This window comes from Anguilla rostrata, chromosome 2 (assembly GCF_018555375.3).
Source record: "Anguilla rostrata isolate EN2019 chromosome 2, ASM1855537v3, whole genome shotgun sequence".
Lineage (NCBI taxonomy): Eukaryota > Metazoa > Chordata > Actinopteri > Anguilliformes > Anguillidae > Anguilla > Anguilla rostrata.
The window spans coordinates 47,149,783-47,170,218 of record NC_057934.1 but is presented as its reverse complement, the minus strand read 5'-3'; the positions used below and the strand labels follow the sequence as shown (position 1 = coordinate 47,170,218).

The window sequence follows — 20,436 nt, the reverse complement described above, 5'->3', positions numbered from 1 at the left end:
ATTGATAACCTGTGGGCACCCCCTGTCTCCCCAGGTTCCCGCATCATTGTTGAAGTATCCCCCCAATAACGGCGGCCTGAATCCTCTGTTTGGGCCCCAGCAGGTTGCCATGCTGAACCAGATTTCCCAGTTAAACCAGCTCTCCCAGCTGCAGGTACGGCTTTTTCCATTGCACATCCGTTGAGGAAAGTCATATCCCCTGTATGTCACCGATGGGTAGTTTGCATGTCTTTTCTTAAGGATCTGTTGTTTGTGGTAGGTTGGTGGTTGTCCATGTTAGCCTGGTTAAGCTCCTGCCTCTGCTTGTCTCACAGCGCCTCCTCCAGCAGCAGCAGAAAGTGCAGAACCAGAGGAACATGCCCATCAGTGGGCGTCAGCAGGAGCACCAGGTGGGACTTTCAGTCTCCTGCGTCTCTCATTCCCTGTGTCTGTCCCCACTTCTCTCTGTGAAAGAATATATCATGTGTAACTAAAAACAAAAATCTGTAGTAGTTGCCTCAGATTTGATTGAAAATTCACTTCAGGGTAGAATACCAGGGCTGAGGGTTTGGGTAGGTAGACATGCTGAAACAGGGAAAAATCCAAACAGGATGCTGGCATATATAGTAAAAATGCAGCCTGGACATTTAGACTATATTGAGTCCAGGTCTAGGCACTTCATTTTAAGAAGCGCAACAAAACTTCAGGAGTCACACTTAAAAGGTTAAGTAGAAACACAGAAGATAGTTCTGGAAGGAGAGAAGTCCTGCATAGTATGCCTTTAAGCAGGCTGCTTGTTTGGTGTTGTGTAGCGCCTGTGCGCCATGCTTACTCTCAGTGCCTGTGTCCTGCAGGGCCGCCCTCTGGGCTCCTCCCAGCAGATGATGCAGCCCCCTCGCCACATGGACCCTTCCGCAATGAAGCCGCAGCCTTCCCCGTTGCCGCCGTCTCTGCACCAGTCGGGCCTCAAGTCCTACCTGGAGAACTTCATGCCCCCAAACGCGCCAGAGCTGCAGAAAGAGCAGAGTGCTCCTGGTTCATTCAGTAACTTCCCTTTAGGTGGGTTCGCTCCCCCTCCTAGCGTAGGGCATGGCGACTCTCTGTTGCACCAAGCTGCGAAGCACCCCATGATTCCTGCGCCGCACGCGTCAGGCTATCCCCCAGCTGGCAGTAATCACAGTCATAGCTTCCATAGCCCGCCCCAGAGCAACGGCCACGCCGCGCCGGGCTCACCCATCCACCCCCGGGCTGGGAGGACGTTTGCCAGCCATGAAAGCAACTGTGTGTCAGCAAGAGGTGAATAAGTCTGCTTTTACTCCCAGTATAACTGCACTGCAACCCTTCCCCATCTAAAAAAAAACAAACAAAAAAAGTTACTCAGAAGTCATGTCTTGGTCTTTCCCATTTTGAGTCTGTTAAATAAGATTTTGTTTTTCCTGAGAATGTTTATTTTATGATGGAACTGTTGTTTTGCAGGTATGTGTGGTGGTGCTTCTTTCATGTAGCTCGGCAATAGTGAGCTTGTCTCCCCCTCGTAACAAAGCAAGTGATTATAATTTGTCGGGTAGCAATCTGCGGGCAGTTCAGAATATCATTGTGATAGTCCTGTTTATTGCCTGTCAAGCTGAACTGGGGCCAGCCTTCACATTTTATGATGTCTTGGCAACATAAACCTGATCTGGGTGTTGGGCCCTGTTCCATGGGTCCGGCCCTCCACCCGTCGGCGAGCTGAGGTCAAGTTGACACGGACAGAATGTGCTAAGCTTGATGTTCCCTGCCCCACATAGATATTTTTACATTGTCTCACGGTCCAAATATTTCTCCCCTTCTCACCTCCTCCAGGCTTGAATTCAAACATGAATGTAATCAATCTGGACATTGGCAGTATTAGCTACAAAGAGCCCCAGTCCCGGCTGAAGAAATGGACTGCCTTGGACATTTCCGTTAACTCACCACTTGAACAAAACTCCGGCAAACCTGGTAAGTAATTCCACCAGCAGTGGCTGAAAAAAAAAAAAAAGTGTTTAAGTGTCCTTGAGCAAGAGACCTAACCCGTAATTGCTCCCGATGAGCTGCTCGGCACCTTGCATGGCTGCCTTTCGCTATTGGCTGCGTGAACAAGAGACATTAATTGTGAAGTGCTTTTTGTAGCTGCAGTTGCTGAAAAAAGCCTGATAGAAATGCAGTCCTTTTACCATTTAGCATGCAGGCCATGTAAGGCAATGATCTCACCCTGGACTCTGCAGCATCACTGCAGGGAGTCTGTATCAGGTGGGGATAGACATACTCTCACTTGATCCCCTCTATCCTAAGAACTATTTAATCATCGTTAATGTCAACCTGGGTTATCATCCAAATTTCATGTGGTCTATATTGATTGAATATGGTCTTATCACTGCTTTGTTGCAATCTGTTATTATTCAGCTGTATGAAGTTTTGACAGATCATTATGTGCTGAGATGTAAAATGTGTTATGTGGACTCCAAAGGTTTTGAAGCAAGCCTGTTTGTTTCTGCTATGTATGACATTGTGTTTCAGTTCAGTAAGGATATTGTTCTTGTTATAAAGCCACAAGTTTGGGTGCCCTTAAAGAATATGAGCTGTGTTTCTTATTGAAGGAAACTGAGCTGACACAGGAACTGAAGAAGGAAAGTTGGACTGATGCAGAGTGTGGTGGGGGGGGGGAAAGGTTTAAAGTGTTTGAAATACTAAGAGGATGATGAAATGCCCTTTTGCTGAACAGGTGCTATCTCCTCTGGACTGAGGCTTGAAGATTCCCCCTTTGGTCCGTATGACTTCATGAATACCAGTAACTCCCCTGTCAGCCCTCCTGGGTCTGTGGGGGACGGCTGGCCCAACCGTGCCAAATCGCCACATGGCTCCAGCAATGTCAACTGGCCTCCAGGTGGGCAGTTCTTCTGCTTTTATCATTGTGCTTAAAAGCTCCTCACTGTATCACTGCTGACACGGGCGACTTGTTGGGTAAATGTATGGGAAATATGGGAAATACTGGGACAATCTGAATAAGCTGTGGCTGTCTGTCCATATTGACCAATGCTGATCCCTCTTTTCTTTACATTAAAGAACAAATGCAAACTGCATATTTAGAAAAAAAAGGAACAAATGTTATTTGCATAACCAAATATTTGGACTTGCTTAATATTTGAAGCAGATAGCATGAGTTTAGAACTCAGAAGTTTCTCTATACCTTTGCTTGTGAGCTTGGCTGGTGGAAATGCTAAAGTTTAGATAATTATGATTCCGTTGCTTTTGAGCGGGACGTTTTCACTTCACAGCAGGCGCGTCAAATGCGCGCCTTTCGTCTCGTTCGTAGCGTCCATAATTGGCATCGGGGCCGACGCAGGAAAGTTTATCAGCCAATACCAGTACAGCCCAGGTGCTTTCGTGCACCCTCAGAGAAATGGATGAAACTGCAGTTCCTGGAAGGAGACGAGCTTTAGTGCTGTTCAATTTTAAAGATTTTGTGAGAAACGCAAATGTGTCATCTAGAAAGTAACGCTTTGTTGAACATTTTGTTTCACTTCAGAATTTCGCCCTGGTGAGCCTTGGAAAGGATATCCAAACATTGACCCTGAAACTGACCCTTATGTCACTCCTGGCAGTGTGATTAATAATCTCTCCATTAATACTGTCCGGGATGTTGACCACCTCAGGGACAGGAACAATGGTAGGTGACATACTCGCATTCTCTCTGACGAGAATAACAATAATTTCTCAACAAGGCCCTTTAATTTGAGGTTAAGTATCTTATTCCCGTATGCATTTTAAATGCTGGAATAGTTTTAAGAATACAGTTGCTGCTACAGAGCTCATTCCCACTTAGTAGCTTACTGCAGTAAAAAAAAAAAAAGTATTTTTGATAATAAGATGTGATTTTGCACTTGGTGCACATTGGATTTATCCTCCTGTTTTTTGATCATCCAGGGTCAACCTCATCTCTGAACACCACGCTGCCTTCAAATAGTGCCTGGTCATCCATTCGTGCCTCCAACTACAGTGGTTCCCTCAGCAGTACAGCACAAAGCACTTCAGGCGAGTCGCAAAAATTCTTTCATTCCTCAGCAAGTCAAAGGCTCTAGGGCATGGATACTCAAATCCGGGTCTCAAACTCAAATCCGACCCTGGTTTTCTTTTCCCCCGGGTAATTAGCTGAACAATTAGTGCTACTGATTGGCCAGGCTATATTCACACCTGACTCCCAGTTTAAGGGAGGGTGGGAAAACCAGCAGTTCCTGGACCTCCAGGGCTGTGATTTGAGTAACAGGGCTCTAGGGACTGCATATGTACAGATGGTCTGCTAGTTGTGTGTTGTAATGGTATCCTCCCCCTTTATTTCCCTCAACAGCCAGAAACAGTGACTCCAAATACACTTGGTCCCCTGGTCCGGTCACAAACACCTCTTTGGCTCACGAGCTGTGGAAGGTTCCTCTGCCACCGAAAGGCATCACTGCTCCGTCCCGCCCACCCCCAGGCCTGACAGGCCAGAAGCCCCCGTCGTCCTGGGAAAACAACTCTCTGCGTCTGGGGGGCTGGGGTGGCTCCGACTCCAGATTCACCCCTGGTAAGGGGACGCGTGCCTGCCGTCCACATTCCATTTGAAAGAAATCAGCCTTTCGATTGGTGTTTGGCGCCCAGCGTTCTTAAGGGCCTGTGTTCACTATTCCCAGGTTCCAGTTGGGGCGACAACAGCTCAGGGAGAACAACTAAATGGCTTGTTCTCAAAAATCTCACACCTCAGGTTGGTGTAACGTCTTTTCACTTCTACATTTTCATTGAGAAACGTGCTGTAGCAGAATGTCCTGAACTGTGCACATGAAATATTACAGATCTGAGCAGTTCCGCTCGCGTCGGTTATTTTCAGTCAGCGTGCGACAGACGTGACGCGGTCCGTCTCCATAGCGCCCTGCGCTGCGACTCAGTGCCGTTCTGTGTGTGCTCCCCAGATTGACGGCTCCACCCTGCGAACCCTGTGCATGCAGCACGGCCCCCTGATAACATTCCACCTGAACCTGCCGCACGGCAACGCTGTAGTCTGCTACAATTCAAAGGAGGAGGCGGCCAAGGCACAAAAATCTCTGCACATGTGAGTACACGGCAACCTCTGCGTTTGAAACCGCTAGGGCTAATTCCCAGAGGAGGTCTGATATGAGGACGAGGGCACGTCCAATGCACGTGTAGAACAGACCAGAACAAGGGGCGGGGCCGTGCGGCTCCCCGTCGCTTAGCGAAGGCGCTTGCTGCACAGCTGCGTCCCAGAAGGCCTGAAGAAGACTGAGCTCAACCTTTAGTGTCACCAGGCCCAGAGTGCAAGAGCATGGCACATCTGGCAGCTCCACAGCCCCCACAGTAGTAGACAGTAGGAGAGTTGCCCTGCTCAGTTTCTACTTGTTTGAAGAGCTTCCCCTCTGTAGATACTAACCCGTGCTTTCTGAATGCTTTGTCCTCAGGTGCGTTTTAGGGAACACTACTATCCTTGCTGAGTTTGCTAGTGAAGAGGAAATCAGCCGTTTCTTTGCACAAGGTCAGTCCATGACTGCCTCGCCCGGCTGGCAGACCCTGGGCTCCTCTCAGAATCGGATCGGATCCATCGAGGGTTCCCACCCTTTCCCCAACCGCAATGATCCAAACCACTGGAACGGTGCTGGGCTGTCGGGAGCTGGCAGCGGAGACCTCCATGGCACTTCTCTCTGGGGCGCCCCTAACTATTCCTCCAGCCTGTGGGGGAACCCCAGCAGCAGCGAGGGCCGCGGACTCAGCAGCCCGTCCCCCATCAACTCCTTCCTCCCTGTTGACCACTTGGCGGGAGGTGGGGATACCATGTAACACACCTCTCACCCTCTGACTTAGGAACTGTGACCTCAGTGTGTAATAATATTAACCGTAATCCTAATAATTAGAATAAGGAAACAAATGGCACTAGTTTGACTTTTTTCCCACCTATGAAAAAAGAAAAGAAAAAAAAAAAAAAACGGGGTCACCCTGTGGAAGCAAGTTACTTATTTTCTGCACATTTTTCCTCTTTCTTTTAGCCCAAAACATATCAGTTTGAATACTTGAATCATGCAGGCCAATATTATAATGTGAAAAGGATATATTTACACTTCCAGGTAGTGCTCTTCATGGAAAAAAATGCTTCAAATGAGCTCATTTGTTTATTCATCATGTTTATTTGAATTCCAGTTTTTTTCTTTTTATTGCGTTTGTTTGCTGACAATGTTGGAGTATGAGCTTTTAACTTTGCACTGAATGTGGTATTTCTCAGTATAATCCGCAATATAGAGGGAGCCCACAGTTCCAGTGTAGTTGTTTACTCAAGGATGTTCTTAAGAAGCGTGCGCTCTACTATGCCTTGATGTACGCCTACCTTATTGTGGTATTGTGGAGTTCAAGATCAAGATATAAATGCTGACTTAGGACTATTTGACAATATTAAAGAAATAAGTATTGCACCAATTGTTGTTTAAAACTAAAGAGTTTAGCTCTGCAGTGTAAAAAACTGTAGCCACAGCTGTGACTTGCAAACCCGACCTGCAAGCCAGGGGGAACAGCACTTTCAAATAGGCTTTCAATTTTGTTTTGGAGGTGCCACCGTTGTGCCCTCTTGTTTACAGACTTTTTGAGGAAAAAAAGTGTTTACTCTTCCTTCATTTTAAAATAAAAAAATATATTTAAAAAATCAACAAAAAAAATATAAAATGAAAAAGTACTTTAAAAAAAGACAAAAATGCAAAAAAAGGAAAAAAAATTTAAAATGTATATTGAGGATGAAGACGAAGCTTTCTATCTCTGGGAATACTGATCAGTGTTTGGCCATGTTTTTGTTTTATTTTTGTTTTTTTGTTTTGATTTTTTGTTGTTTGTTTTTAAATCTATTACTCTCGTCTGCTAAATAACGAGCATGGTTCTCAGGAAATATACCCAGTTTCCCCAAGTAGAAACTCCTTGTAGGAAAATCCAACTTTTAGCACTGAAACTACTTATAGCTCTGTAAGTTTTTCTCTGCCAAATAACTGCTTTAAGCTGGAGACATTCTACATACTGCTTTGAAAAATGCTGTCTTTTTATCAGTGAGTGGAGATGGTTTTGCTGAATCGCTATATTTGTCATTTTCCTTCCCTTTATTCCCATTATGGAGTGGCTCAATGTTTTGCTCTTTGTGACTGTCAAATTTAATTGTTGTACTTTAAAAAAGACAAGTGGAAATCGGTAACTATGCATACTGTAACCAGATATCTGGCTTACGGAATCATTTTTGTTTTGTTCAAAATGTTTTAAATGTTAAATTGCAAATGCTTTGTTTGCAAAACCTTTCTCCTTGCCACAAATGGTGTTCTATAAGAGTAAGAGAATGTCTTGTTTGGTCATTCAGAGACAAACGAGATTGACATTTTAACAGTGCAAAAGTCGCCCACATTTCATTGCCTTGATTTAAATTGTGTCCGAAGATGCAACAAGTCAAGTGGCTTTTAACTGTTTACAAATAGAATGTGATTGTAATGTGTACAGTTTGGTTGTGTTGAAATCTGAAGTTCCTCAATATTAATAAATCATGACGTTTTGGCTGCTCAGTACGTTGTTGTTTGAACGCTGGTTTGTCTTTTGAAATGCTGGGCCTCTATCATAGGGAGGCTTGGGAAGGCTAGAACAGTGGTGAATGTAATCCTTTGCTGGTAGTTCAAATACATACAGAAAACAATGTGTGTATATTTACATACAAACGATATATACAATATTGATTGTTTAGTTACTACAATGATGCACAATTTATAAAAGCTTCAAAGAAAGATTTCAGCATTAGGCTAAGCCATGGACCTTAATTTTGTTTTTTTATTATTGTTTTAGCTTTTTTTTTGTTGTTGTTTTTTTTTTGTTTTGTTTTTTTTAAGTTAAATTGTCCATATTGATAAATTGAAAGCATTGCTTAAAAAATACATTGAGTATTACCCAGACTTCATAGAGGCATGCCAGTGTTGATCTGTTAAGTACATGCTCTACCAAATATGAATCAAACGATTTCTCCAGATGTTGCATTTCTCATTTTGTTAAAACAATTTACTGAACATTTAAACCAGGTTGATCTTAGAAATGTATAATAAGATATTGAGACAAAAAGCCTTGGATTTGCACTTGGTGTGTGTATATATATATGTATAGAATTGTTCCGCTGTACATGGTACGTGTATGCTTCCTAAACGGGGAGGAGCATTGCGATGGATGTGGAGAAGGTTCTTGGGTGGCTGGCTTTGTTGTAGGCTCGTCGTGTTCAGTTCTTCATGTGCTTTGCTTTCCTTGGTTGTGTTCAGGCAGTCCGGGTTTTCTCCATGTCGACCAGCTCCATTCCTTCACAGTAGGAGTGAGGACGAGGTGTCTTAGCCTGGAAAATAAGCAGACGCCAATAAGGCATTATTGCGGGTCTCGGTGGCCCTGCTGGATTATTTTGGAACGCCCTCGTTGCTCCTCTCGTACTGACTACAAGTGGCTCGGGTGCTTTCCTCTGAGGGGTTTACTTGACCAGGGTAGCCATTTCTGTTCCTTGTAATCTTGAGGTGCACCATCTTGAAGGTGTGCAACACTCTAACCGCAGGTCTGGGTTCGTGTAGCTGTGCTGATTGCAGACACAGGCGTATGTATATATCATTTCCCTGCCCCCAATTGCTTATGTTGTTCTGTATTGGAGTGAACTGACGTAGAGTAGGGAAAAGCCAGTTGTATCTACCCTGCTTTCTACTTTTACCTTATTATTATGATTATTATATTATTATTATTTTTTGGCCTTTGGTTTTCTGTCAGCTTTATTGTGCACCTATGTAGAGCTGTTGATGTTGGACAATATCTCCCAGGGATGTTGTGTAAAACCCACTGTTATGCCAAATTGGGGAGGGAGAGGGAGGGATGGGGGCAGAGGGATTGGTTATTTTGTACAAATCTGGACAATGTATATGCTTGAAATGTCATCTACAAATAGCTACTGTGATGAAGAAACAAAAAAAAATGAGCAATGTACAATCCCCATTGCTGCTCTGCAGTTCTTTTGTATCGCCATGTCAAAGTGGAGGAATAAGGGTTGGCCAGACATTCTACTTTTGTATTAAGTAAATGTGACTCTTTACTGATGTATCCTCTGAGTGAATTTTAAACAGCCCTCTTTTACATGGTTCCTACTGTTTAACAATGTGCTGAGGCTATTTACTTTTCATACTGTGAGCATTGCCGTCTTGTCCTTTTATAAACCCTGTAAAAGCTTTAGTGAAAGCAGCACAAAGAACCAGAACAATAAAATCAAAAATAGCCTGGACTTTTTTTTTGAGAAGTTCCATTAGAAGTCAGTCTATGCAGTGTGAAGGTAACAAGGCCGCTGTGTCCATTTTGCTTTAAACAATCCTTTAGTAAAAGCAGGATTGAGAAGGTCATTGAACATGTGCCATTAAAGTATATTTTGAAAAATTGGCCAGTAGTAGCATTTGCGATGTATTGTTCACAGATTCCCCTAAGCAGACTGGGACGGCAAATGTACCTTTTTTTAAAAATAATAAATATATCAAATGTTGGGGGAGAAAAGGTTGAAGTGCTCACTTATAACTTATGCACATTGCTTTGGTAGACTGTTTGAACAATGTATAGAAAACAATACGTCTAATTTACCTACTTAAATGAGCAGGAAGTACCTTTTTGTGTCTTCTTGGGATCATTTGAGAATTTTATCTTGGGGAACTGCACTTTTTGAAGGACAATCCTTATTTGTATCGGTATACATTTTGACTAAAGAATAAGTAATACAAGGTAGAAACTGTCAATTGTGTGATGAATGTTTCCATTGATGCTGTCATTTTAACTTTTTTTCTTCTGTGTTGCTTGCGTTTAAATTTTAGTGCTAATATGTAATAAGATATAGATTAGATATTAGGTCTTTTGTTGACTGTACTTGTAGACTGATTACTGTTTGTAAGGTTATGCTGATCTCTGCATCAGAATACAAAGCTGTATAACTTGGGTGCAACCCACAATAAAATCCTAACAGTTACTCACGTTTGCCGTTTTTTTCTTCCCCGCTTCTGTGTGTAAATGGTGCATCAGAAAGTTTGCCTATGGATAGTGCTGACATGTAAGGCCACTGAGGCATTCAGAGATCTGGGTGTATTATACAGATCCGTACACACTGCTAATAAGCCAGGTGTAATGGGGCATTGATGTGACGGACTCACTGCTCTGTGGATGCCCAGCTGCTGCAGCAGGGGGAAGGGGGTCCACTGGATGGGCTCAATGGGCCAGCTGCACACAGACAGGTCGCTCGCCTTCCCAGAGTCCGCGATCCATTCGTTTATGCTGCCGTCACTCAGGTCCCAGTTGTAGTGGGAGCTGCAGACCAAAGCATACGAGCCCAGTGTGTCAGTACCAAACAAGCTGGGAGTACACCTGAGTGGTCCATGGTGGAAAATGTCCGAATAGAGTAGGTAGAGTAGAGCATCAACTCACATGGGTTACTTTTGGGTTTGCTATACTGATGTTTCTATCCTTAATGCATCAAACACAGAAAGAACCCCCACATTTGAAGTGGCAAAAACTCTTAATCAAAGCCCTTCGATCATATTCATTTTTAACCAGGCTGAAGGTTCTTTAACTAAAAATCTTTACTGTCGAACATCTCCACTCTAATGCATCCTACTGGAACAAAGTTGCTTTGACTATTAACACTAGCAAACTAGTCAAGACCTTTTTGAAGCCTTAACTTCATTTTCAACAGTCATGTGTTTTCGTGACCCAATTGGAAGAAAATCCAGGAATGTTGAATATTCTCAAGCAGTGGTGCAGTAAACAAGTAATGCATGCTTATTAAATAGCCCTTTTTACATTTTACCTTTCACCATTAGGCTAGGCCATGGACCTTACCTTTTATATCAAAACTTAACTCTGCAAGCCTGAGGTGAAAGGCTTGCTGAATTATGCCATTTTGCCAGTAGGTGGCAGTATTGTACAGCACTTCATTCCCTATAATAAATGTAAACCATTTTTGGGAAATGAAATTTTAAGTATCTATATGTGATATTTAAAATTGAGCTTACCAGTGGTTAATGGGAGGTTGTGGTGGTGAAATAATGTGGTTTTGAAGTGATGAATACCCATCGTCCAGATATCTCAAAAATATTTTTGCGTTCACACAGCCATGCAAACAGGCGAAAGAGGAAAGGGCAGTTGGAGAATAACACGCATCAGGCCGCTTTACTGTTTTCCTTTTGCGTCCCCAGGGTCACTTCTGGTCTGAACGCTTTGCACTACAAGCTCACTCTACCTACAGTCCTCTGTGGAGTCGTTCGTCTCTCCATAATCTAGGCCATAATCACAACCTCTGGATTCTACATGGACCACTCTATACCTCTTGCTGAAACAGGAAACTGGCCCTAAAGAGTAAGCCCTGATAAGACTGTTTTTTATTTTCCCAGTTAAATTAGCGGCTTGGGGAGGTCATGTTTTTGTGACCCACTGTTAACGCATCATGTGTCCCTCGGTGCAGAATAGTCTGGTTGTATTGATCAGATAAGCTTCATTTATGAGATAGTTTGTTCGTACTGGTGTCTCTCACCCATGAGCGTAGACTGTGTTCACGTGTGTTCCACTACCCGGGTAGGTGGAGGCGATGGAGAGAGTGTCATCGTGGTAACAGCAGGTTCGATCCAGAGCCCTGAGGTGCAGCAGCTCGTCAGAGCGGCTGTAGGCTGGGTTCTCCAGGGAGTCCGCTGAGCCCGGCCAAGACCGCAGCCAGAACCTACTGGACAGCTCGTCAAAGTGGTTGAACCTTCGATAGCTGTGCACAAGGGAGACAGGCCAGATTAGTCAAAACTGCATCAGTAATCCATACATCACCTCTAAATACACACACACTGATCCACTACTGTCCATTGTCAATGCTGGAACTTCACTATATATATATTCCCTGTGCCAACCTGAACTATTCACTGTAAACAATGTACAACTTTAATGTTCCATTTTAAAATGTGACCTTTCCTAAACACCGGATGTGTAAAGTGAGGTGCGGAGGGCAGAGATTGGCCCAGTTTCAACAGGCAGGCACGTCATACACTCCCAAAGCAGAAACAGGAAGACAGGAATGAACCAATCAGGAAGTGTGAGAAGGCTGCCGTCTCATTCCTGTCGCCTGGAAACGGAGGAAGATAGAGACGTAGACGGAGAGGGAATGTCTCTTGGGTCTCAGGCTCCTGCCCCTGATATGTGACCTTCTCTGACGTAAGGAGGAAATGGAGAGCAGAAACACACACACACACACACACACACACACACGGGCAGCTTTTTCCTCTTTCTCTCACTACGCATTTTCTACAGTCAATGGAAACTTAAAATGATTTGTGTTAAAAGTCTACTGCACGGTGCTTTGTTTTGCGGTCTATCTGGGAGCCACTGGTGTAGCATTTTTGTCATGTTCTCCCAACGTTGTCTTTGTGAAGAGTTCAGATAACATCTTAGAAATGTATAAATGTGTTCCATGCACAATTCACTGAGCGTTTGAATGCAGTGCTGTGTGCGATGTGTTTTTGAGCTCTACCCACTACAGTCTCCTCCCTGGAGCTCCAGGGGGACCCGATATCCCCGGAGCCCCAGTGTTTCCATCAGAGCTCCGCTATCTGCACCCCCAGCCTGTTTTCATTGGCGACCACGCTATTCCCGCCATTCAACAATAACATCTCAGTCTGGCCCTGGTTACAGCCCACACAGCCAAACCATCAGGTGGTCGTGGGATTGTTTCTCCACTCGGTGGGAGCCGCGCCTGACTGAAATCCACATGATGTAACGCTTAGCGTAGCGTTCTCAGCTCAGCGCTGGGTCTTTGTGTAGGGCTGGTCTGCTACCTGCTGCGTGTCTGGTCCACCTTGGCCTGGATCAGCATGGCTTTGAAGCGTCGGATGATCAGGTAGGACAGGGTGGCCATCAGCACGGCCACAGTGAACAGGACGCCCAGACACACGCCCACCAGCCTCTGCCGTGTCATGCGGAAGTCACACCACCTGCCCATGTACCAGAAATCCTCCCCCACTGGGCACCTTCACCAACAGAGAGCCAGCGTTAACACACAGGGCCCGAGCATAGGCACCAGCACAGGGCACCAGCACGGGGCCCCAGAACAGTTCTGTAACAGCGCTAACCTCCCAGCTCTGCTTACGTGCTCATTTGCGCATACATTGTACAATATGTCATATTGAAATGTAGTTACGGTATCATCGTCATATTTACTTAGATCAGCATCATTAGTTCAGCATATGCCATGCCCTACACTGCCTGTGACTGCAGAGAAAGGAGAAAGCAACAGGATTAATTACTGGCACATTGGCTGCTGGCCATGGTGGTGTGTACAGATTCCACTGTTCTTGCAGTAGTCTGTGTGGCACAGGGAGGTACAGCTGGCATTGCCCAGGCTGGTCGGCACACACTGGAACCCTGAGGGGCAGAGGAATAGCCACGAACACAGCTCCGGCTGCAGCCCTGCCAGGGGAGGAGAGGGAGGAGGGCGAGAGAGAGTGAGCCAGTAAGAAAAGGATGGAGAAAAATTTATGCTGATGTGGAATTTTTGAGTACGGAGGGGAGTGCAGCAATGAAGAGCATCATGGAGAGTAGGATACAGCACTGAGCTGTGGTTTTTTAGTGAAGCTCTTTACACTATTAGCGTAAGGAGACAGAGCGATGTGCTCACAGCATTAGAGATAGTCACACATTCCCCCTCATGGTGAGAGACATGAACACATTAACCACTATTCACCGTAAGAGCTCACTCACCACCCACAGTGATGTTCGCCACCTTGGCCCCACCGACATACAGCCCCCGCCTCACGTTCTCCCTCAGCCCAGTCACATCCAGAAGACCCCCAGGGGCCCCCAGCCAGGACAGCGCCCTCGCGGTATTGAACACAGGCACACCCTGCACGACCGCGTTCCCGCTGCAAACACACACACACACACACACACAAGAGCTTACTGGAGAAGGCATGTCGAGCCAGGCATATCAAACGTACGATGTGTCCATGTCTCTCCTTACCTTGTCCATGACACCCGTAGTCCCTCATACCCAGGAGCCTTCTGCAAGAGCGGCTCCACCTGCAGCACAGCAAAAGCAGCCAGGAATATATGATAACATGCAATAAATGGAGTTTCCCAACCACAGGCCATGTCTCGTAAATTTTTAAGAGCGTCCCAGATGCTTGCCTTACCTTATTGACTACATCCTCTTTGATGCTCTCAGGCTGTGGAGATTTCTGCTCCCCAGGAGACCCACTTTCTAGAACCATCTGCAGAAGGAGCTGGACAGTTTCTTCTGGAAATCATAGAGAAATCTGGCTACTTGGTAACATAAAAGAATCACTTTTAAAATGTAAAATTCTCATTTCCATATGAATTTCACCCCAAAATTATTACAGCATTTGTGATATCCTGTAATAAAGCATGACAAATGACTGTTGAATGACTGATTGACTAATTGAAAATTGGCCTTAAGAATGTGACCAGATGGGAAATAAGAACACAAATATGAACATGCACGCACGCGCACAAACACACACAGGTAGGGCTGACCTTTTATGATGGCAGGCTGATTCTCCACAATGAATACTCTGCCTCTGACTGGTTTAGCAGAGGAGCTGGGAGACCTGCTATTGGCTGGTTGCGTGGATAATGTGCTGGTGGACTGGTCTGTCCGGGGAGAGGGAGGGGGAGGGACTGTCTCTTGGCCAGCGGTCTGAGACGTCGGCCTTGGCCGGGGTATGAAGGGGAAGGGGGTCGCTGTGGTCTTTCCGCTGGGACTGCTGCTGGGACTGCTGCTGGTCAGTCGTGTGGTCGCGGTTACAGTGGGACTGAAGGTGACTGGAGGGCTGGATTTTCCCCCTGCTGTTGAGGGGATGGCGGTGCAGCTGGGACAGCCCGCCTTCCGCGGTCCCTCCGTCCCAACTTGTATTGAGGGGGACAGCCCTTCAGGAGTGTGAGGAGGCACAGACGAGCAGGCGGGGAGTGAACAGACAGAGCTCGCCACTGTGCTGCTCCCCGCTGTGCTGCTCGCCGCTAAGGGAGGGGTCAAGGTGGGAGACCCGGGCTCTGCACTCTGAGAGGTATTGGAGTCTACAGGGCCAGGTGTGACTGTGTGGGAATGGAAGGTGGACCCATCAGCACTGGTTGCTGTGCTCTCAGAATGCCCCCTCCTGCTATGAGGAACAGTCTCCTCAGGACTCTTTGTGCCTCTGGGCCTCCGCCTCCCCTGGGTATTCTCCGCAAATGATGTCGTGAGGAGAAGGGTTGCTGTGGTTACTCCTGTGAGGGAGTGGTCAGGAGTGCTGTGGATGGGAGGAGCACTAGAGAGGTCCTCAGACACAGTGGGCTCCTGCCGCGGTCCTGCAGGGGTGGGCGCTGTGGACGCCGTGGAGACGGCTGGCACAGGGCCTGTACCATCTGCCTCCACGGGGACATGGGGGTGTGAGGCACAGTTTGAGCTCTGTGACTCATGGGCCGGGTTTGTCTCACACTCAGGCCCCAAGGAAACCTCTGACACTGCGGTCGCTGAGGCGGGGTTTACGTGATCGTTGTGTGTCGACGCTGAGTCTTTGAGCTCTGGCTTCTCGGTCACCATTTCTGTGAAATCCCGATCAGCAGAGACAGAGCTGTGAGTTGGCGCTTCAGTGAACGGCACTGATACAGTGAAGTCAGTTTCGGCCTTCTCACCCAGCTCTGGAACAGGGGTGGCAGTGTAGGGGTCGGAGGACCCCAGAACGACTGTGCTGACCTGTTTTTCTGTGTCCGCTCCTACAGGGGGAGAGATGGAAGGCACCTGCCCGAGGGAGCTGCCTGGATCAACACTGGGAACAGAGACTGCCACCTCCTCCATAGTGCTGCTGTCCAGAGAGGGGGAAGCAGTACCACTGGGCCCGACTGTGGAAGCTGACAAAGCAGAGATGTCCTCCAGAACACCAGGGACATCAGATCTCTTATCTTCAGATAGGCTCCTGGTGACTAAAGGGGAGATCCTGAGGTTCCCCTCAGCTTCAGTAGAACCTGGAATCATTTCAGTGCTCCCGTTTGCCTTTAAGGCCTGCTGTGTGCCTGTGGTGTCCTCAGGCAAGGAGCTTGCAGGAGGCACCAGATCAGTGACACTCCAGGAGTCCCTACCCATAGTTCCCTCTGACTCTGGGAATGCGTGCCTCCCCTGAGACAGCCCGAGGGTGCTGTCGGATAAAGAGTCGAATGCAGACTGCCTTTCAGTTACTTCCTGCCCCCCTGTGCCAGGAAAAGGGCTTATAAAACTGGGCTGGTAGTAACTGTGTATATAATCCTTTCCCCTGGGAACCCCTGTATGAGCTGTGGAGACATAAGCCACGGGTGGATTTCTGGAGTCTGGGAGCGTGAGGTCTGGTGGCGAGTTCACCACAGTAGAAACCAAGCTGTGAGCTTCAACCTCCCCTGAGAGCTGGGAGATGCTGCTGAGGGACAGGGAGGCTACACTGCTCTGAGGACTCCCTGATGTGGTGTCTGTGTGAGAAGGAGTATCCCCGCTCCGCTCTGCCTGCTGGTCTGGGGCCAGGGAGGGAGGGACAGGAGCAGTCCCATGAGGGGGGAGAGTAGGCAGGAGGGTGTTGATCTGAGAGAGGGGCATAGAGGAATCAGCATCAGTGTGTGAGAGAGGAGCAGCTGCAGTCCTTGGCACTCGAACATTCAGCAGCCCTGGGAAAATGGAGTCCAGGCCCTGCGTGGGAGGGACAGTGGTGGTGGCAAGTCCCGGAGAATCCGTGGGTGTGCCCGGGAAACGAGGTGGCTCTGGTTTGGTTTCTTCAGCCCGAATCTCCGAGCGCTGCAGGGCAACGGCGTCCACCCCCTGCACTTTGGCCTCGGCGAGAGCAGCACCAGACGTGTCCGGGTTATTGTCCGATGTTTCCTGAGGGAGGGGGGGCACTTCCTTATCAGATGCTGCAGACGCGTCGGGGCTGAGCCAGTGGGCGGAGGCTGAGGTCAGGCTGTGGAATGCGCCAACTGTCCCATGGCCCAACCCTTGCCCCCCCAGCCCAGTGGGGTGATGAGTGCTGCCCTTGCTGCCCAGGGCTGGCTCTGAAGACCCCAGGAGCCAGGACTTCCTTCGAACTCTGGGAGCTGCTGAGATGCTGGGAGAGGAGGTCCCTAGTAGTATGGCAGGTTCTGTCTGAGCTGACTTCCCCTTTTGACTCTCAAAGGAATTCCCAATGTCTTTCCAATCTCGAAAGGAAAAACAAAACAGTTCTTGTGTTTACTACTGATAGGAGCATTTGGACAGAAGCAGTGCTGCTGGTCAAGGTCCTTGCCTCTTACTCACAGCTGGGAAATCTCCAACAGACACACACAAGCAGACTGACAGTACAGTGCTTTAATACACTATGGACTAAAACAAATACATTTTTAAGGTTCTATATTCAACTTCCCAAGGATTTTAATATTCACTGCAAGAAATACTCTTTGGTTTTAAAATACTTGAAGCCTACCTATAATTTAGCACACACATAATTCAATAAAGTATTATATTAGACAATGAAAATAATTTGTGTTTTATTTTAATGATCAATGTAAACACATCGTTTCAATCAACAAAACTCAGCTTAAACAACTTTTTTGCATATATTTTTGTACCTCTAAAAAATTGTAAGGACAATATTTAAGAGGTCATATTGGTAGTAGTAGAAAAATGTCAATCAAAAGAATGATACAAATAGAAAGATAACAGGGGAAAGAAAGATGTAATGACAAAATAAGAAGGAATGTGGGTAAGATTTCAAATGAAAATTAAAAACTGGATAAGAAACATTGACAAAATGATATTAAATAAGTGATAGCATGACATGAATAGCAAACTCAACAACTCAATATTAAGATTTTTAAAAAGATAACCAGGTGTTTTTCCATGACACTGAATTTTCGCAATAAGATGATATTTTCTGCCATTCAATCATGACGCATTGTAAAAAATAGACACATTTTAATACACATTCTACTAGGGTACAAGTCCAGTGTATTTTAAAAGAAGAGAAGAACATTCTCTACAAGCAGAGAAAGAGTCACTATATAGCACAACCCTTTATTTTTAGTCATTTAGAATATGTTGTTGTTTTCTTATAAAGTAAAGAAAAAAGATGTGAAATCTAAGAGGTACAATACCTCAGCTTGTCAAAAGCAATGTTTATGACTGACAAGTTTGGCTGACGCTAAAACTTAAATTGTACTACAAACATTGCTGCTCACGTTTCTACGTTTAGCCAACACAATTGTTACGAGGGAAACGATGAGCAGAAGTAACTGAAATAGTCGTTTGCTTTCATTCAATTCGATTGATGCGAACAACAGAACGACGATTTCTGTTAAAACAATCGCGAAAAAAATACAATCCTACAAATGATTGTGTGGTCTAATATGTTCTTAATAATCATATATTAATTTTGAGTATGCTGGGTTCGTTTCTGCAGCTTTTTAATTTATGCCGTTTTTACTGTATGTTCAATTAACAAAATGGCCATTGTCATCCGATTTTTAAAAAGGTCGCCTCAATGAAAAGACATCACTGAAGAAAGCAAGAGTTATGAATAGCCTACTTACCCGCAGTGAAGGAGAGATTTATGGACTGTAGCGAGTTGGCATACTTTTTTGCTCTCCAGGTAATGATGATCCTGCCCATGGCCGAGACCGGTGAGGATTCTTCAAGTGCATAATCCCTCTGTTCCCCATTACTCTCAAAATGCACCCATACACGCGACACATTGTCGATGGAAATTACCTCTAATTGTACCTTTTGAGTACGGAGAGCATCGATAACCCAAATGCACTCTGTGTCCGAATGTCCTGGCCTTTTGAAAGTGACATTATTTGAATCAACTTGGCCTGCTAATGAGGAATAGCGTATGCAACCGTTTTTCTCTTGACGAATGTCTATCGTTCCTCCACAGTCATGGTGTTCCAAGGCAAAAAGATAACCTGAAAAAAGTGGATGGCATCCACACATTATGGAAAAATAAAATAAAAACATGAGCGGGTTTAATAGATTTTAAGAAAATTTTAAGAAATCAAGGGAATCACAAAGTAGTAATCACATCACGTTGTTATTTTTACTGTAGCTTTCATAACACGTTCAGACATAGCCTATATAATTTTAATAACTGAAAAAGTTTTCAAACGTGTGGCTTACCTGTATTGAAAATAAAAAGAAATGAATAATAAATAGTTTGGAACATTGTGCGTTTTTAGACATCCCACAAAAAAATGTGACAGCTTTTTCAATTCCATACAGAAGCTTTTGATCAATTACTGAGGGTAATATCGAATTACAATTACAAACACGTCCACATCAGACAAACAACGGCTACTTTTTATTTTCCCAATCATCTACGTTCTAGTCGAGACTAACGGACTTTCCCTCCCCATCCTCTTAGCGCTTTCTTTTTCTCTGGTCTGTAAAGGAAATCCCACTGTTGACAGTGTGAGTGCGTTACTCTAAATGAGACACACGTGTTTTCAAAAGGCGGTAGAATATAGGCAACAGACACGGCGTCCCTGCCCTGACCATCTGAATTATATTATCCATAGCCTGCGGCAGTTCCTGTAGCGCGCTGGACTTCAGTAATTACTCCATTCACGTGTTATTTAGGTTATGATAGGGTAAAAATTGTGGTCAGGAAATAATCAGTGTTTATGGGAAATGTATACATGAAAGAGACCTCAGGTACAATTAGAACCGATATTGCACACATAAGTAGTGTATCAAAGTTCCACGTTTGAATGGGACACTGGACATACAGTGATACATTTATTCAAAATGTGATTGCACATTTAGATGCTGGAAACCTAAATAATTAAAATACATATTTTTGCTTATTCAGAATAACTTGTATATACAGCTTAAATGTATATATTCTCTCACCTCTATCACAGTTAAATCAACCTCACTTCATTCTGTAATAATGATTTCATACAGTAATGGAAATTCAAAACTATAATTTAATTTTCACAGGGATAGCTAGGCATTAAAAAAACATGGCATGGCATGTACGCAAACTGAAATATAACATGAGAACATGAACCTTCTCTTTCAATGCTCAAGGTTGGAGCATGTAAAAGCAGCATGTGTGTTTTAAATCAGACAGCAACAGTAACAGGTTGTGTGAGGGAGATTCAGACAGGAGATGACCAGTTATAAGCTGCTCTGGAGAGAGGAAGGGCCCACGGCTATGACATACAGCAGACATGTCTCCCCTCTCATTAACCCTGCAGTCTCCGAGCACATGCTGCTTTATCACAGCTTCACATTACTGCTCTGCTGCTTGGCCCAAGGATAATGAATTTTGAGAAAACTCATCTAGGTCAAGGTGAGTTTCACTGGCATGGATGCAAATACACCCTGCAACCACCAGGTGGGGACAAATGCACTAAGTCAGGGTC

The 20,436-nt window shown here is 45.4% G+C and overlaps 2 protein-coding genes across 13 annotated transcripts in view; one reads left to right on the top strand and one right to left on the bottom strand.

Moving 5' to 3' along the window:
• The window catches only part of LOC135248245 (trinucleotide repeat-containing gene 6A protein-like), a 101,419-nt gene extending 91,398 nt beyond the window's left edge, over window positions 1–10,021 (top strand). For 10 of the 12 annotated variants that reach the window (XM_064322629.1, XM_064322627.1, XM_064322631.1 and 7 more), the window contains 11 exons: window positions 35–154; window positions 315–389; window positions 834–1,275; window positions 1,822–1,959; window positions 2,723–2,884; window positions 3,527–3,667; window positions 3,925–4,032; window positions 4,346–4,561; window positions 4,668–4,738; window positions 4,944–5,083; window positions 5,448–10,021. In XM_064322629.1, coding sequence (XP_064178699.1) covers window positions 35–154; window positions 315–389; window positions 834–1,275; window positions 1,822–1,959; window positions 2,723–2,884; window positions 3,527–3,667; window positions 3,925–4,032; window positions 4,346–4,561; window positions 4,668–4,738; window positions 4,944–5,083; window positions 5,448–5,823 — 1,989 coding nt within the window. In that variant the 3' untranslated portion in view covers window positions 5,824–10,021. The remainder of the gene's footprint in view (window positions 1–34; window positions 155–314; window positions 390–833; window positions 1,276–1,821; window positions 1,960–2,722; window positions 2,885–3,526; window positions 3,668–3,924; window positions 4,033–4,345; window positions 4,562–4,667; window positions 4,739–4,943; window positions 5,084–5,447) is intronic. The other 2 variants (XM_064322638.1, XM_064322639.1) reach the window with 1 other exon arrangement.
• si:ch211-14k19.8 (mucin-19) lies at window positions 6,148–20,352 on the bottom strand. The gene is made up of 11 exons (XM_064322644.1): window positions 19,187–20,352; window positions 18,601–18,975; window positions 14,575–17,232; window positions 14,214–14,317; window positions 14,042–14,100; window positions 13,783–13,943; window positions 13,329–13,491; window positions 12,861–13,052; window positions 11,579–11,800; window positions 10,203–10,356; window positions 6,148–8,374 (listed from the first exon to the last, which is right to left on the bottom strand). Exons 1-11 carry the CDS (start codon window positions 19,230–19,232, stop codon window positions 8,300–8,302), a joined length of 4,209 nt encoding a protein of 1,402 aa, XP_064178714.1. The 5' UTR covers window positions 19,233–20,352; the 3' UTR covers window positions 6,148–8,299.
• Window positions 20,353–20,436: the final 84 nt, after the last annotated feature.